This window comes from Camelus bactrianus, chromosome 3 (assembly GCF_048773025.1).
Source record: "Camelus bactrianus isolate YW-2024 breed Bactrian camel chromosome 3, ASM4877302v1, whole genome shotgun sequence".
Lineage (NCBI taxonomy): Eukaryota > Metazoa > Chordata > Mammalia > Artiodactyla > Camelidae > Camelus > Camelus bactrianus.
In genome coordinates, this window is record NC_133541.1 from 76289455 (window position 1) to 76308848 (window position 19394).

The 19394-nt window shown below is 33.2% G+C and overlaps 1 protein-coding gene across 11 annotated transcripts in view; it reads left to right on the forward strand.

The window, feature by feature from the left end:
- FER (FER tyrosine kinase) overlaps positions 1-19394 on the forward strand; it is a 364680-nt gene that overhangs the window by 88800 nt on the left and 256486 nt on the right. For all 11 annotated transcript variants that reach the window (XR_012505568.1, XM_074360443.1, XM_074360446.1 and 8 more), the window contains 2 exons: positions 10753-10875; positions 19049-19238. Coding sequence is in view for 10 of the 11 variants with exons in the window: in XM_074360443.1 (XP_074216544.1) it covers positions 10753-10875; positions 19049-19238 (313 nt within the window). In the remaining variant the exon portion in view is untranslated. The remainder of the gene's footprint in view (positions 1-10752; positions 10876-19048; positions 19239-19394) is intronic.

Sequence of the window (19394 nt, forward strand, 5' to 3'; positions counted from 1 at the left end):
TCTAAGTGAAGTAAGCCAGAAAGAGGAAGAAAAATACCATATAAGATCGCTCATATGCAGAGTCTAAAAAGAAATTAATAAATACGAAACAGAAACAGACTCATAGACATAGAATACAAACTTGTGGTTGCCAAGGGGATGGAGGGTGGGAAGGGATTGGGAGTTCAAAATGTAGAATAGATAAACAAGATTGTACCATGTAGCACAGGGAAATATATACAGGACCTTGTGGTGGCTCACAGTGAAAGAGAATGTGACAATGAATGTATGTATGTTCATGTATAACTGAAAAATTGTGCTCTACACTGGAATTTGACACAACATTGTAAAATGACTATAACTCAATAAAAATGTTTAAAAAAAGTACATTTTTAAATTTACAAAACATAATTAAGTCATTCTACTTTAAAATATTTAACCTATCTCCTGATTTTGTTCAGCAGCAACACAAAGAAACATATTTATTAATAAGTGTTGTATGTACCTATCCCTGGTGAGAACTAGGGGTAGAAATGATTACGCACTCATTTTCTCTTCGGTATTGGACATATCATCTGACCTGTTGAAATTTTACCTCAAAAGACTCAGCCGAAAGTCCCTATCTAATGTAATTAACAGAGCATGGGAGTACCCTGCATTAGAGGGTTTTCCTTAGCAGCCATATTGAGTTTCTTGAAGCTTCAAGTTTTGAAGCCCTTCACAGGAATCTCACTTTGACTTTATATACACTGTTATAATGTCAGCTATGTCTAAACCAGAGATTTTCCTCTTGAGCAACTTTTGTTCCCAGGGGACATTTGACACAGTCCGGAGACATTTTTATTTATCAGGTGGGAAGTTGCTACTGGTATCTCGTAGACAGAGGCCATGGATGCCATTAAACATCCGATAGTTCACAGGACAGCTTCCTACAACAAAGAATTATCTGGCAAAAATGTCAGTAGTGTCGAGGTTGGGAAACTGCTCTAAACAATAGAGTTGAATGCATGGCATAAAATGGATAGTAGTGTTTCTCATTCTTGTACAGTGACAAATTCCATTCATTAATTCCTGTGCTGCTTGGTGAAGGAACATGACATAAATTGCTCTTGCTTTTTTATTTTTAAATTGTACTGCTCCCAAGTAATTCATTGATTTATTTACTATGTGTTCAAGGTTGCAAGTGTTAATACTTCCAAGGAGTTTATGCTAAAATTGATCAATTCTTGTAATACACCAAGAAAGAATGAGCATATTGATATTAGAGTATTATGTGGTAAAATTAAAAATAGCTACCTGTTATCAGCTTATGTCAAATAAGAGATTTCGTGACCAAGGAAGAATTTGTTTTATTGCTTTTCAGGGTATAATTAGAGCAAAACTAGTTATACTCATAAATCATTATTTCTTAATTATGATGTTGAAGCAGTGAACAAAAATGTAATAAATTAAAAATAATAACTCTTTGATAATATGATGGAAGATTTAATTGCTTACCTCTTACTAAGGCAAAACTTTGGCTACATTTCATTGAACAGTGTCTAAATTCAGGATATGAGTTTGAGATTAGGCCCTCCTCAAGAATTTTATTCCAGGAATGAGTTATTCAGTGTACCTGTTGGCACTGTTAAAATAACCTAAGATAATTCCATTAAAAATATATATGTGTGTGTGTATATTTTTTTAATGCAAGAGGAGAATCTTTCTTTTTACCATAGTATTAGTGCTTTAAAGTTAAACTAATATCTTTTCTTTCCTGAGGCATTAATTTGTTAATTTTGTTGTTTGTGTTGGAATATTATGATTAATAGAAATGAATGAAACAAATCAACAGATAGTTTGTGGAAAAATAAATACAATGACCAATAATCCTGTAACAATTAAAGAAACATAATTTTTAAAAAAAAATACGTGTGTGTGTGTATGTGTGTGTATGTGTATATGTGTATATATATATATGTAATTTGGATAGAGCCCAAGGACTATGAAGATCTCAAAACAGTTGCCTTGTTTTGGCAAAACACTGGAAACACCCTAAATATTCATCAGTAAGGGATTGGCTAAATGAATTATATGTCCATACTAACTCCACAATTTTTCCATATTATTCAGGTTTTAAGTAGAATAAGATAGGCTTTTATATATGTTTGTATGGAAAGATCACCAGAGTGTATGACAAAGAACTAAAGCAGGTTATAATATTTATGGAATGAGTCCATTAATAAAAAATAGTACAGACATGTATTTGTATGTACATAGAACAGATTTTGGAATGGAGGTGAATGGATGGGCTAAGTTGGGAAGCATGTTGGGCCCAATATTTATAATAATGTTAAATAAATGTGGTTTCATTTCTCATCTCTTTGCAGTTTTATTGTTAGAATGACTGTCTCCAGAATATTAGCTATTTATTTTCCTTTCTGTTATATCAGTTCCTTATTCTTTCACTAAGCATTTGTTCCTTAATCATAGTGCTTTATGTAGTTTTGGAATAGAACACTCTTCAAAATTCTGTTCGAAAATGCTAATACTTTATGGCCTGTGCTTCCCTGTATTCTGCATCTACACTTTTTCTTAGGCCATCCAGAAACTCTAATGCATTAATATGAAATGGTATTAAGGAGAACGTCAGAAACATTTTTCTTTTTCTTTTGCATCCCTTTATGTTTATTTGAGTGATCGGTGACTCTATCCTTTGTGAAGTTTAGATTAGTTGGAAAGTGAGAATCATTACTTTTTGACTCTTGGGGAATTTTCCTATAAATAGAAGTCATACTGGCAATCTATCAGACTGCTGATTAGTAATGACTAGGAAAAAAAATTGGACCACATTTCTCTTAGACTCTTCAGAATTCTTGGCAAGATATCAAATGTTGTGAATGATTTATTAGTATCTTTGTTGAATGAGTAAGTGAATGAAGACGGTTTTATGGAGAGGTGTCAGGGAACTTTCTGAATAGTGGATCTCTTCTCTGCCTTTCTATTAGGATCACTTACGGAGCTTTAGAAAATGCTGATGCCTGGGGCCCGACCCAAACCAGTTAAATCAGATTTTCTAGGGTTATGTTACTGGACTCTTTGCAGAAAGAATTCAGAGAAGAGGCTCAGAGCGAAAAACAAAAAAGTGACAGTGAATATATGTATGTTCATGTATAACTGAATAATTGTGCTCTACACTGGAATTTGACACAACATTGTAAAATGAATATAACTCAATAAAAAATGTTAAAAAAATTCAGAATTCAGAGAAGAGACACAGAGGTCAAGAAAGTAAAGTGATTAAAATATGCTCATGGATTAATACTGGCATTTGACAGTACTCTTCTGCATGAAAAGCTATTTTTAAAGTGAAATACGTAAAATCTCATTACATATCTGCATTAACAGGTGACATGATAGTTGATTTTGATAAGTACTAACTTTGAATCCCAATGAAAGGAAATAATCACCCTCGAAAGATTTCTGTCCTTCTCAATAGTTGACTGGTATTACATTAAATTGTAATTCAGTATTTTGAATTTGTCAATGAAATATTTGGGATTATTTGTTTTCTCTTTTATTATATTACTGCCTTTATGATATCCTTGATTTTGCCTCTTGGGGGCAAAACCTAAAATGTTTACTCTTCAGACCTTTACAGAAAATATTTGCTGACTTCTGTTGTAAGGAGTGACATCACTTTAACCCATTAGACTGTCTGAATCAACCTTGTCAATCAGTGGAATGACAAATGCTGCAGTACTCTCACGTCTTCAGCAGAACTTTGGTTTTATCATGTCTGTTTTTGGTTGTTTTTATCTATAATCGTAGCTCCAGTTTGGTCTTTAGTTGAACATATACTACAGTTGTGTCAGGTTGTATTAGAGGAATACTCTGTGTGAGTGAGTTGGGAAGATTTGGAAATATGTAGTATTAGTAGACAGATGATATATTAGAAGGACAGTTTGGTCAAGGGAAACAAATCACACGGTAGATTTGTTGGATTGAGTTGGATTAGGTTGTGTATTAGGAGATAAATATTTTTAACAGAAACTCAGAAATTTTGCACAGTTGATTAGGAGCCATCCTCTCCTGTTTCTTTTTTTCTTTTTTTAATTGAAGTATAGTCATTTACAATGTGTCAGTTTCTGATGTACAACATAATGTTTCAGTCAGACATATGCATTTTCATATTCTTTTTCACTGTAGGTTACTACAAGATACTAAATATAATTCCCTGTACTATACAGAAGAAATTTATTTTTTATCTATTTTATATATAGTAGTTAATATTTATAAATCTCAAACTCCCACTTTATCCCTTCCCACCCCCTTCTCCCACGATCACCATAAGTTTGTTTTCTATGTCTGTGAGTCTGTTTCTGTTTTGTAAATAGGTTCATTAGTGTCTTCTATTTTCTGTTCTGTTTAATCTTCTGAAATGCTAATAAAGATTTTTGTCATGAGAGAGGTCATTCATAAATTGCTGTGTTGCTGCAATTGTATTTTAAGAAAGAGATCACAAGAAATTTTTTTTCTTTAATTTTTGTGATAGTAATAAATAGAGAAAAAGAGTTGTCAGAAAAGTTACAACTGTAACCCTTATCTCATTTGGCTTTTATTAACCCAAATATCACAATTAATGTGACAGCATTAGGAGATGGTAATTTACAATTGTTTTGGGAAGTCAGATCTCCACTAGAGTGCTGTAAGATTTAGATGAGAGCCAATGGTTTGAGTATATAAAAAGTATTGTGTAAGTTTTGAAAATTTGTTATTATCCACAATAATTGTTTTAGGCTTTTATATCTTTAAATACAGCTACATTTTAAAAAATTATCTGATTCATGCAGATGAAAACATCTGCAAAATCTTACAAAAGGATATGCAATGAAAATCAAAATTCTCCCACTTTTTTGTAGATCCTCTTTCACCCTTCCAGTGTGAATGCATGAAAAAAGTTTATATATCTTTCCAGATTATATATACAAACATATGATTGTATATAAATTGTTTTCTTTGCTTAAGTTGGGGTTATTCTATGCATACTCTTTTGTATCATCCTCTTTTTTTAGTATATATGAAGTGTTCTTAATAGTGTACAATGTCTTACAGCTCTTGTATATGTAATGTAATTCATTTAATTTAGTTAATTTAGTTATTTACTGGTGGACATTTATGTTATTTCCAGTTTTTTTCTGATTGCCAGGGGGTGGATGCAGGTTTTGTGGAGCCTGAAGCTATAAAATTTGGAGAGGGGACATCTAAAAGAAAAGCTATACAAATTTACAAATATAAAATTAAGCTCGGAGTCTTGGAAGGTATCATGCAAGTGAGGTGTCTAAAGGTTATGTGTCATTAGCACCATAGTAAATTCACCTTTGGTTATTGCGAGTGTAAGTAGTGGCACAATCAACATCCTTGTATTTACATCTTTGTGCACTTGTTGAAGCATATACATTGGATAAATTCTCTGAGGTGGAATTTCTAAAATGGAGGGTATTTGTTAAGATCATGGGCTTAGGGTCTAAGCTGTCTGGGCTCCATTACCAGGTCTTCCACTTAGCAGCTCTGTGAACTTAGACAAGATCCTTAACCTCTTTGTACTTCAGTTCCTCATATGACAATGGAATTAATAGTAATAGTTTTATAATAATAATAATGGTTTTGAAATGCTTAAACTGTGCTTGGCACTGAGTAAATGTTAAGTATTTTGTTAGTTCTGTGAGTTTTTTAATGCCAGTATCATTTTATGATATTTAAATGTTTTGCATCATAATTGTTTAAGTGTACTGTGATATTTAATTTAAAACTTTAAATAAGCCATTTGAACTGTTAATATTCTATTTGTGTACAAAACATATATAACAATGATATCATGTTGAATAGTGCTTTGAAATTTGCAAACTGTTTTTACATTTATTATGTCATCTATATATAAACTGTAATTACTAGTATGCTTCTCTCTTTACTTAATCCACCCTACTTCAGCTTTTTTTAAGGGGGATGGTAAAAAAGGGCTAATATTTTCCCCATATAGCTCCGTTCTTCTAAATTATGTCTTTTCTACTTTAAACTTGCAAATATGGATCTGTAGAGATTTATAATTATTAAGAAGTTTTGACTTTAGAAGTAAAGAAGTAAAGATTTGCCTTTACTCATTTTTTTTTTTTAATTTAAGAAAACTTTGCATAAAGCTTAGCTAATGCTTTTTTGTGCTAAGGCTGTAAAAGAGGTACCATTTTATTGATGTGATCAAGAGCTAGATAGGGTAGAGGAAACTAATATTATTTCCTTTCCTCTGATCTCCTCCTTTCTTTATTCATGTCTCCTTTCTTCCTTCCTCCATGCTTCATTGCTGAACCTAGCAGGTAGTAAATTCTAGCGAACGTAACAGACCTGCCACAGAGCAGAAGTGTTGGCTCTCTAGGCCTTTGTTTTAACGTCTAGGACCTTTCAAACTCTTTAGGGAAGCTAATAAGCTGGTGGTAGGTTTCTTTCTCTCTCTGGGTTAAAATTGTTTTAACACAAATCAGAAATTTGAAAAGTAATCATAAGTACTACCTCATTCTTCTCACAAATGAGCTGACATCTGTACTTCAGAAGTTTAGCATATAAAAAAACTCACATTTAATTTCTCATTGAAAGCTTACATGCTTTTTTTAGGAGGCTGCACGACGGCTAAAGGAAGCAGGGAGTATTAACGGATTTGGATTTTCATATACTGTGCTAGAATTTGCCACCTGCCAGTGATCTCTGATAGACATGGCTAGGCAGCCTAAGGTGGTTGAAACAGTGGGTCTGGACTCCGGCTTTCACCTCATTCGTCCCTTCCTACCCCATTTCAAAGTAAAAATAGCAGTTAAAAGCAGGGCAGCAATACAATTACCTAGGGTAACTATGATGTTCTCCACAATCAAATGTCTTCCCTTGAATTTTTCCGAATGATGAATATGAAGAAATCAATAAAAGCTCTCACTTTTTGCTTTCTGTTAGATTTGTGGTGATGTTATTATTGTTATGCCACATCACATCAGTGTGTGTGTGTGTGTGTGTGGGCACGCGCGCATGTGTGTGTGTGTACGTGCTTAGACGTACTATTTTATTTGTATCAAGGATAGCAAATAAGTACATGCTTATATTAATTTCTCATGGAACTGATATTCTTAACATTTCCAAAAAGTTAAAAGTTCTTAGAAATAACATTGTTGTAAAGGGAAAAGCAACTTTTAATTATGAGTAGCTCCAGTATTTTTAGTGTAGCATTCTTGCAGTATTTCTTTACTTGTCCTTCATTGGGAATAATGTGTAAATAATATAAGTTGTTCTTGTTTAATTTAAAAAATATTCAATCCTACCTCTGCCTTGGGAGCAACATTATTTTTTGTATCCAATGTTAACAAAATATTCTTTAAAAAAGGAGCAGACAAAATTTAAAGATACTTTTCAGAAAAACATTTCTTGTGAAATTAATAAAATTGTTTAATAATATAAAGTTGCATTTATAGGGAACGTGCTGTGCTTCAAAATCTATACTAGGAACTTTAAAAATATACACCATAGCTACAGGAACTCTTTACATTAGTTTTTAAATTGGTTTCCATTTTATTAGAGAAGGAAGTGGACATTTAGAAAAGCTAAGTAAAATTGCACCTGAGGGTGTCTGGTTCTAGACCTGGTGTCTGTTATACCAGAGTAAGGTGCTTTACAAGATGCACTAGAGATAAAGAGTTGTAAACACAAGTAATTCTCTTACTTGTTGTGTTAAGGTAAAGTGATTAGCTTGATGATAAAATTTTTACATGAAAGGAGTCAGCCCTGTACTAATGACATACATACATGTATATATGTTTATAATGTCATGTTGAGGGGAGAGAAAGAAAGAGAGAGAATGCTAAAGCTTCCTTCATTGCATCTCTGCAGCAGTGGTTCATATATCAGGTCAGCCCACATGGTGGGTAAAATTCATAAATTGTGCTGTTCACATATTGAGGTAGCTCTTTGGTTTCACTTTCTAGATAATTCAGAATGATACAAATCAGGAGAGTCTTGGGAATTATTAGGGAGTTGCAGAAAAAGCTTAGTGTGTGATCTTCTGAAGAGAAACGCAGGACATAGAGAATTGGGTTGAGCGCATATTGTGTGTAAGACACTGTACTAAGTGTCGGGGTATGCTGTGAAGAGTGAGCCCGTGGTGCCTGCATCTTACAGTTTGGTGGGACTATGTATGTATTTCAAGATGGAGCATAGGACATGGTACAGTGAGAAGAACTGAGAAGAAACTAGGGAAAGAAACAGTAATTAATAGTTAAAAAGAGGAAAGAAAAAGAAGAGGGTTGGAGGAAAACAGTTGAAGTCTCTTCTACCAGAATGTAAGTTTCCTGAATCCAAACTTGTTTATTGTTGTATTCCTGGTGTCTGGCTGAGTGCCTGACACAAGGTATGTGCTTAGTAAACACCTGTTTAAATAAATGAATGAAGAATTGAAAAGAGAGGTGAATGGAAAATTGAGCAGAAAAAGAGAGCATGAGCAAACTCTCTGGTGTCTCTTCTTATAAGGACACTAATCCCATCATCAAGTCTTCTCTCTCAGGAACTCATCTAACCCTAATTACCTCCCAAAGGCTCCATTTCCAAAACCATCACAGTGGGTGTTAGGATTTCAACATATGAATTTAGAGGAAATACAATTCAGTCAGTAGCACATATTACACATACATTTATTTCAATATAAATGGAACTATGCCACATGTTGTGTTCTGCATAATGCCTTTTAATTTAAAACTATGTCTAGGAAGAACCTTTTATGTGTGCATGTCATTCTTTTTAGTGACTATATGCTATTCTATTTCTTAAGTGGGTTAAAATTTATTCAGTTATTCCCCTGTTGATGAACATTTAAATGTTTTTTTAGTTTTTTGTTTTATAAACAATGTTGTAACGAACGTCTTCATATGGACTATTTGTGTGTACGTTGTAAAGTATTTTGGTAAGACATTTTTAGATGGTCAAAGAATATTCTAATTCGAAATTTGAGAGACAATTCCAAGTTGACCTCTAAAAATCTGTGCCACTTTTCTCACATCAGCAGGATATATGTCTTCCTTCCTTCCTTCCTACAATATTGAGATATTTTCACTCTTTCATTCTTGTCAGTTTTAGTAGGTGAAGAATAACCTTATTGAATCTGCAGATATTTAATTGTGGGTCAGATTACATTAAATATTTCCATGTGCGTATCAATCATTTGAATTTTTCTTGATTAAGTTCCCATTCTGTTCTTTGTCCATTTTCATATTAGGTTGTCTTTTTTCAAAGGATTTTTCTACATGGGGTTTTGCTTATAATTTACATTGCAAATATTTCTTTAAGGTTTTTTTTTTTTTTACTTTTGACTTAATCAACTCTTTAAATTTAAATTTTCATATACTTGAGTTATTTAATATTTTCTTTTGTATATTTTGCATTTCATATCTTGCTTTAAAAGGCTGAAGAAAAAATGTTAATGTGATATGATAACTGTGTGTATTTTTAAAATTATTGATAGCAATTTTTTTTAATTGAACTGTAGTTGACTTACAATAGTTTCAGGTGTGCAGCAAAGTGATTCATTGTATATATATGTACATTGTATATATATATGTATATATACATTTTTTTCAGATTCTTTTCCATTATAGGTTATTACAGAATATTGAATATAATTCCCTGTATGTACAGTAAATCCTTGTTGTTTATTTTAAATATAGTAGTGTGTATCTGTTAATCCCATACTCCTAATTTATCCCTCCCCTTCCTTTCTCTTTTGGTAACCATAGTTTTCTATGTTTGTGAATCTATTTCTGTTTTGTAAATAAATTCATTTGTATTGTTTTTTAGATTACAGCTGTTTATGTTTTTGTGGTGGAAATATTCCTATTCAGAACCAATTGCATCTTATGTAACCAAAAAATTATCTGGTCTATGTGTACATATTAATTTTGTGTGTTTAATTATCTTTAAATCTAAATAGAAAATACCCCTAAAGCATTATTGCAATATGTGAAAATAGAAATAGCTTATATCAGTTTAAATTGCCATGTGACTGAGCCTTTCTTTGCTTTAAAATGAGGATAATAGTATCTCTCTCATAGGTTGCAGTGAGGATTAAATGAGACGACATACGCAAATAATGCTAGATACCATTTACTCAAATGCCTACTAAGTACCAGTCATTACTTATGCATTAGTGTATGCGATCCTCACAACAATGCTTTCAAGCAGATGTTACAGTACTGAAAACACAAATGAGAAAATAGATTCAATGAGCTGAAGCAAGTTGTCCAGGATCTCAGATAAAAAGTGGCAAAGCCAGCATGTAAATAAATACATGTTAATCTGAAAGCAAAAACCATGGTTATTTCACTATACATTATTCCTGGGAGATGACAGGATTTTTTACTTTAATTCTTTTCTCGTTCTCCATTTTCTGTTTCTGTTTCTCTTTTTCTGTCTGTTGAATAAGACTCTCTAAAACAGACGCCCAAGAGTACTTACTGTCATTACTGATAAGTTCTTTTCTGAGCTGTCCAGTAAGGTAGCCATTAGCCACATGTGTCTGTTCAGCACTTGAAATGTGGTTGATATAAGTGAGGAACTGAAATTTTACTCTTATTTAAGATTTAATTTAAATTAAATTGCACGTGACTACTGTTTTGGACATCGCAACCTTAGATGTAGGAATGCTTTTTTTTGTGTGTATAACATGAGTATAATTAATGTATTGATTGATAATGAGAAAACTGTTCATTCTAGGTTGAAAACTGTAGCAGAAGAACTTATGCAGACACAACAAATGCTTTTAAACAAGGAGGAAGCTGTCCTGGAGCTAGAAAAGAGAATTGAGGAATCTTCTAAGACCTATGAAAAGAAGTCTGAGTGAGTAAAACAAAGATAATTTGAAGGAAGAAAGTTTAATTGATGTAATTTTATAGAAATACTTCAGCTACATGGTATTATAGACTTAAATTTCATTTTAAGTATAAAACTGTGTATGGTTGAGTTACTTTATAGGACACTAGAAAGTGATTTTGTGTTTTTATCAATATAGTGTACTGATCATATATCTCAGTATTTTAATCATTTGAACTATTTTCTGAAAAACCCTGTTAAAAGCTGTCTTTACTTCCCCTCATCAGTGTCCACCAGAGTCACTGTGAATTCCTTGTTAAGAAAGTGACAGGTCAGTATTATCTAGAAATTGGCTTCTACTGTGTTAGAAGAAAGCAGATAAACTTATTAGAAGATAGTCTGCTTCACCTATAAAACTCCTGTGATTTGCTGTACTGGTTTGCTTTTCTACTGTTTTTCTTGTTGCTTTCTGGATCTGTAAATATATTCATGGATCCTCTGACTTTACCTGTTTTGGTATATTCTTGTTTTTATAGATTTCAATAATTATGATTTCTACTGTTTTAAAGTTAAAATTTTGATCTAAAATTATAATTTCTAACCTGACTTTGGTCATTGTTTGCATCTCCAGTGGCTTACTACAGTTTCTCTAATCTTTGACTAGAACATATAGATTTCTTGCCCTCATACTTTCACAGTTGGCTTGATTTGTCAAGACTTTCAAGGAAATTGTGATGTGTAGGACTTCTCTGGTCTATACGTGCTCTTACTTCTATACAACTTTTCAAATATTTTTCACTTCTCTCAAATCTCCAGTCCTCTTGTATCCTCCGTTGTAGTCAGCAGATGGTCCTCTCCTACGTTACAGAAAAAACTAGAATCATCAGGTGGCAAGTGCCTTATTTTATGGAATTAGATATCTAAATTCACCATATTTGTACCCATTCTCTTTCCTTACTTCCATAGAGGATCTATGCCTTGTCCTGTCTGTTTCTTATGCCCGTTTTTTTTGTATCCCATTGTCTCTTACTTTCCTAGAAATCTTATATTATTTCATATATTATGAAATTCTCTTTCCTTTTCATCTTGACTGGGTCCTGTGCTCACTTTTTAAATATTTTCAAGTTAGTTAACCTCTACTTCTCTTCCCACACTAGATAACCTTTCTTTAATCTCTATATTTTCTCAGCTACTGTCTTTGCCTTCTGTTTCTTAGTCAGACATGTTCTAAGAGTGATAATGTTCATTCATGTTTTCAACTCTCACTTAGTACTCAACCCATAGATATCTGGCTTCTGCCCCATCACTATTTTTTTAAATATATTTTTATTGAAGTATAGTCAGTTTACAATGTTGTGTCAATTTCTGGTGTACAGCACAATACTTCAGTCATATAGGAACATACATATATTCATTTTCATATTCTTTTTCACCATAAGTTACAAGATATTGAATATAGTTCCCTGTGCTATACAGTATAAACTTGCCCCATCACTATTGAAATAGGTATCTGTAAGATCACCAGCGACTGCTCCATTCCTAAATTTAGCAACTCTCCTACTTGAACTCCTCACAGTTTCTTTGTTGACTTCATGTTGTTCTTTTTCCTTGGACTTTGGACCAAAATGTTAGATCTTATTCCTCTCTTTTTGGCCACTCCTTTATAAACTGATTCTCCTTCACTCAGAGTTACTCAAGGCTTGACCCTAGGCTATGTCACTCTCCTCCCTGCACTCTATCCCTAGGTGATCCCCTGAAGATGACCCATATTTATTACTCTTGCTTAGATTTCTTCTCTGAGCTCCATGGCCATGTAATCAAGTGCTTACTTGACATGCCGCCTTGGATGTCTTAGAAGTACCCTCAGTTTCTCATGTCTAAGGCTGAATTAAACATCTGTTCAAATATGTAGGAATGTATCTGACCAAGGAGATGAAGGACTTATAGGCAGAGAACTATAAAACATTGACTAAGGAAATTAAAGGTGACTTGAAGAAATGGAAAGATCCTATGCTCTTGGATTAGAAGAATTAATATTGTTAGAATGGCCATAGTACCCAAAGCAATCTACAGAGTTAATGCAATCTCTATCAAATTACCTTGGACATTTTTCACAGAACTAGAACAAAGAATCCTAAAATTTCATATGGAATCACAGAAGACCCAGAATTGCCAAAGCAATACTGAAGAAAAAGAATGAAGCTGGAGGAATAACTCTCCCAGACTTCAGACAATACTACAGAGCTACAGTAATCAAAACAGCATGGTATTGGCACAAAAACAGACATATGGATCAATGAAACAGACTAGACAGCCCAGAAATAAACCCACACAGACTTACAGTCAATTAATCTTCAACAAAGGAGGCAAGAACATACAATGGAGAAAAGACAGTCTCTTCAGCAAGTGGTGTTGGGAAAACTGGACAGTCACATGTAAAAAACTCGACAGCCACACGTAAATCAGTGAAATTAGAACACTCTCTCACACCATACGCAAAAGTAGACTCAAAATGGCTTAAAGACAAATATAACACAAGACACTATAAACCTCCTAGAAGAAACAGGCAAAACATTCTCTGACGTAAATCTTCGCAGTGTTCTTCTAGGGCAGTCTACCCAGGCAATAGAAATAAAAGCCAAATAAATAAATGTGATCTGATTAAACTTATAAGCACAGCAAAGGGAACCACAAGCAAAACAAAACGACAGCCTACGGAATGGGAGAAAATATTTGCAAATAATGTGACTGACAAAAGCTTAATTTCCAGAATATATAAACAGCTCATACAACTTAATAACAACAACAACAGAAAACCCAACTCAATCCAAAAATGGGCAGAAGACCTAAACAAGCAATTGTCCATTGAAGACATATAAATGTCCAATAGGCACATGAGAAAATGCTCAGTATCACTAATTATCAGAGAAATGTAAATCAGAATTGCAATGAAGTATCATCTCACACCAATCAGAATGGCCATCATTAAAGTCTATGAACAATAAATTCTGGAGAGGGTGTGGAAAAAAGAGAACCCTCCTACACTGTTGGTGGGAATGTAGTTTGGTGCAGCCACTATGGAGAACAGTATGGAGATTCCTTAAAAAACTAAAAATAAACTTACCATATGATCCAGCAATCCCACTCCTGGGCATATATCTGTAGAGAATTCTAATTTGCAAGATACATGCAGCCCAATGTTCATAGCAGCACTATTTACAATAGCTAAAACATGGAAACAACCTAAATGTCCATCTACAGATGACTGGATAAAGATGTCTTATATTTATACAATGGAATACTGCTTAGCCATAAAAAAGAATAAAATATAAAGCCATTTGCAGCAACATGGATGGACCTAGAGATCGTCCTTCCAAGTGACGTAATCCAGAAAGAGAAAGAAAAATACCATATGATATCACTTATATGTGGAATCTAAAAAAAAAAAAAGACAAACAAATTTATTTACAAAACATAAACTGACTCACAGACATAGTAAATAAACTTACGTTAACTGGGGGGAAAGGAGGTGGAAAGGGATAAATTGGGAATTTGAGATTTGCAGATACTGTCTACTATATATAAAATAGGTGAACAAGAAGTTCATACTATATATAGCACAGGGAACTATATTCAATATCTTGTAGTAAACCCATAATGAAAAAGAATGTGAAAAGGAATTTATGTATGTATTTGTGTGAAACATTATGCTATATACCAGAAATTGACACATTATAAACTGACTATAATTCAATAAGAAAAAAAGAAAGAAAAAGCAATAGCGTATTTGTTCCTGTAAAAATATAATATATGAAAGACTAATGTTAAAACCTTTACATAATTTAACATAAATTTCTCCAAAACATACTATAACAGTGAAAAAATAAACTCTATGAGAAATAATTTGATAGCTTTGATTCCTATAATTAAATAATGTGAAAAATAAAGTTAAAGAATGATTTTTATTTGACATAACATTCTCACTAACAAATGAAGAATTTTAACTGATATAAATAAGGCAGGTCTCAGTTGAGGTGTAGCTATTGCAAAATTTTATTTAGAAAAATAAAGTGAAAGGAATAAAACCAGTCATTTGAAATGGTATAATTTTAACACAACACAAAGTATCAGTCTAATATACATATCTTTACTCATTACTTCCAAAGCGTATTTATTCAAATGGAAATAATATCAGTCTTCTCCTGATTTATGATCCTTGACTACTGTATTAGAAAATAGCATATAGGAAAATATACCAAGCATATGTCACTTATGACTCATTGGTATAAAGTGCTGGTAGTATTACCGTTGATTTTAATGCTAGGTTTGAGTTCCAAAACGTGAACGGTTATTCAGTTTTATATTGTTCTGTATCATTATCACCCAGTACTTAAAAGTACTTTATACAATTAAAATCATAACTCTTAGAGCCATGCAGAATCTTAAGAGATCAGTTGGTTCAATCTCCCTATCTTTCAAATTATGTGACATCTGAAGGCCAGAAATTTTAAGAGACTTGCAAAGATTCACATCTAGCTTGTAACGAAGGTAATACTTGAACCATCTGAAGTATTCTGGTTTGCAAATTCAGGGACCTTTTATTTTTGTCTCAGAATTTTTAGATTATATGTATTTAAAATGTGCTGTGTAAATAGGGAATTCATTTATCAATATTTATTGCACATCCACTAGATGCTATGAATACAGTGAAAGGTAAGGCATATATGGCATCATGTCTCATGGAGCATATGCTTCTGCTGAACAGGAAGTAAACAATTGTGACAATTGCTGTGGAACAAGAAGTTCAGGTAGAGGAATAGCAAAGCACCTACTTAAGATAGGTGATCAGGGTTCTCCCATGAAGTGGTGTTTTTCCTGAGATGTGAAGGACAGAAGGTGCCCTCCGTGTGAACAGTACGTGGAAGGTTAAGTCCTAGATGGGGAGTAAATAGCATATGCGAAAGTCCTGATCCCTTCCGTGTTTTAAATTTATTTATGGCTTCCCATGCATCTTGTGTTACACAATCATGCATTTATTATAATTTTCTTCTTATTGAAATATGCATAGCTTGTTTGCTAAATGGTGGTATAAGCATATAAGTTACTGACTACAGCAGTACATTTTAAAAAGTAATTGTTGAACAAACTCAAGATGTTACTGTGTGTGAAATGGTCATTATGCGTAGAGCTCAGTGGGATTAATTGGATAAAGCTAAAGTTGCTCATTGATTTCATGATCGGACGTATTGATTGAAAAAAGTTAGTGCTTGAGCCACATTAAAGGGTATATACCTCCCACAAATCTCATTGTTCTGAAACCACTAAACTAAAAGCCAGGAAATTAATATTTTAACCTAATTCTTGGTGTTAGGACAGTGTCTCAGAATTCCGATTGCCAATGTGATAAAATAGATATTTGAAACTCCTGAAGAAGAATAAAAAAGGGTCTGTTTTCTAGAACAGATTATTTAGGGACCCATGGTATATGAGATGTCAAGAACCTCATGTTACCAGAGGAAGCTTGATGCAGCAGCAGGGATGCATATTTTTAAATTAATTTTTAAATTTTGAGATAATTACAGATTGACGTGTAGTTGTAAGAATTAATACAGATTCTGTAAACCCTATACTCAGTCTCCCTTAATGGTAACATCTTACAAAATTATAATATGATATCATAATCCAGATATTAACATTGCTACAGTCGTGATGTGTAACATCCCCATCACTGCAAAGGATCACTAATTTGGTACTTTCATAGCTGTGCTGCCTTCCGTCTACCCCCTTCTTAACTCGTGGCAGCCATTAATCTGTTTTCCATTTCTATAATTTTGTCTTTTCCAGAAAGTTATATAAATGGAATCACACTGTATGTGCTCTTTTGAAATTGTCTTTTTACATTTATCATAATTCTCTAGTGATTCATGCAGGTACTTTCATTCCTTTTTTATCCTTAAGTTGCATTCTGTGGTAAGTGTGTTAGTTTCCTAGGACTGCCATAACAAAGTACCAGAAATCAAGCAGCTTAAAAAGGACAGACATTTATTCCTTCATAGTTCTAGAGGCCAAAAGTCTGAAGTAAAGTGTTGGCAGACTGGTTTCAGCCTTTCATAGAGTTGAGAATAAAATGAAATACATGTTTGTTACTCCCATAAATACATTTTTTGAATTTTAGTCAGATACTGAGTGTTTACTTTTTTGGTGACTATTGTTCCTTACTTGTCATTTTGTATTTCATTTTTGAAAAGCTTATTTTCATTCTTTAAAGTATACTTTCCTATTGATTTTGTCTACATTTGTGAGGTCATTAACCTTTTTTGGGGGGACTGATCTTGCAGATATACTTGAGAAATTTTTTTTTACCATCTTATCTTGTACATTTAAAATAGCTTCTTATACTGCTGTCATTGGTGGGATTCTTTTGGTAGCTGGGAAATGCAAAGGGGGAACCATCAGGGAGCTTTAGGTTTATATGGGTGTAATCTTTTCCAGGACCTGGTCCTTACCGATTTGTGTTCACAAAAATAATTATTTCAAAAATCAACTTTATCTGTGGAGATTTGCCGAGAAATAAAAAAAGATAACTAATTTATTATGAGAAAGTAGTTAACTACCTAATAAGCAAACCAACATGAATTTATTAGGAAATCTGTGTGGATTGAGAGCACAGGTTACAGTTTGTTGAATGATAATGATGTAAATGATAATTGCCATTTACTGAATTCTTACTTTATGGTAGGCACTGTGCTAGTGATTTTTCAAATATTATCGCATTCTTGAAGTCTCAGAAAAAGCCTAAAAGTAAGTGTATTATCATCAGTTTTTCCAGTGATAAAATTGAAGATGAGAAAAGCATAGTGATTAAGTCATGAAGTTGAATCTGTCCTAATTCAGTATAATTACGGTCTTTCCACTGTGCCGTGCTGATTTTACTTGGGAAGGACGAATGAGCTCTGACAGTACAGCGTATCTCTCTATTACTTTTGCTGTTAACTCCATGGTTGGAGAGGTTTGTCTTTTGCATATTGCTAGGTCTCTCTTACAAATACTCATTTGTTATACTTTTTCCAAATTTCACTCAGTTCTCTGAGTCCTCTTTATTAGAATGCTCACTTGAAGCTCATTGCAGCATGATTGAGGGGATTACAGCTTTCTGTATAGCATTCACCGAGGCTGCATCTTGTGCTCAGTTTGATTGGAATTTAGTTTTCAAAATACTGATCAGCAACATATTTATAAACAAATCTCTCTTACTGTGTGTTCCTTTTGTCTGATTACTTATTCAGGTTATGTTGATCTTTAAATGTTCCAGTTTGAAAAGGTAACATTTTCTGACCTTATTCTCCAGCTCTGAAGCTTTCCCTAAATGATAATCTATTGTCTTTTATGTAGTAATAACTTACATTCAGTAGTGCATGGCACAATTCTTTAAGGTATTAATATGCTGTGTATGACAGTGTTTACAGATGTGTTCTCCACCACCACTACCTTTTCTCTTGTAGCTTTAATGTGAGTGAATTAGTTTGAAATCCCCATTAGGGGCAGCCTCTAAGGGCTAAAAAGTCACAAAAAGGCAGCATGTAGCCTATGTAGTTCTCTAAGGAGATATGGGGAAGTCTCCTGTCTGTATAACAGTGACACTGCAAAAATTTGGAGGCTTATGTTATACTCATTCCCTCAGTCTGTTCTCAGTCAGAACAGCTTTCCCCAACTCTAAACACACACCCTTCACAATATGTACACAGCTTAGTTCCAGGCTGTCACCTTGATTTGATTTATTTTACTCTAGGCACAGATCTGACTTTAGCTCTATTCCATTTGAGATTTGAAGTAAATTAAGATTCTGCTTCAGTCATATTAATTCATTTTAGGCTCTACACTTCTGGACCTTAGTGTCTGTACTTTGTGAGGTAGATGGTTTAGCTGTAAAATAAAATGAATGCCATAGGTCATAATATATTTGAAAGCATCTTGAATGTGCTTTTGCTTCCAAACATTTCCTTCAGTTTTGTTGATGTTAGCTAAATTTAATAACTACCATGATAACTCAAAATTTGTTCAGTTTCATAATTATGATTCTGAAGGACTCATAAAGGGGAAAATGAAGGAAAATAGGAGTATAATATACATGTATACTTTTGTTTAAATTTTATTTCTTAAAGAAATTGAAATAATTTATATTAAATGTGTTCTCTTTTAGTATTGTACTTCTGCTAAGCCAAAAACAGACACTCGAAGAGCTGAAACAGTCAGTCCAGCAGCTGAGGTGCACTGAGGCAAAGTTTATAGCCCAGAAAGAATTACTAGAGCAAAAAGTGCAAGAAAATGATGGGAAAGAGCCTCCTCCAGTAGTAAATTATGAAGAAGATGCACGATCAGTTACATCTATGGTAAGCCAAAGAATAATCAAATGAGAAACTTGAAAGAGTAGTATATAGGTAATGAGTGAATGCAAAAAAAATTCCAGTTGCTATAACAAAGTATTACTCTTGTTAATATGCAGGTCCTATTAAACTTGTTTGTAAATGCAAAATAGACTTGTCAGT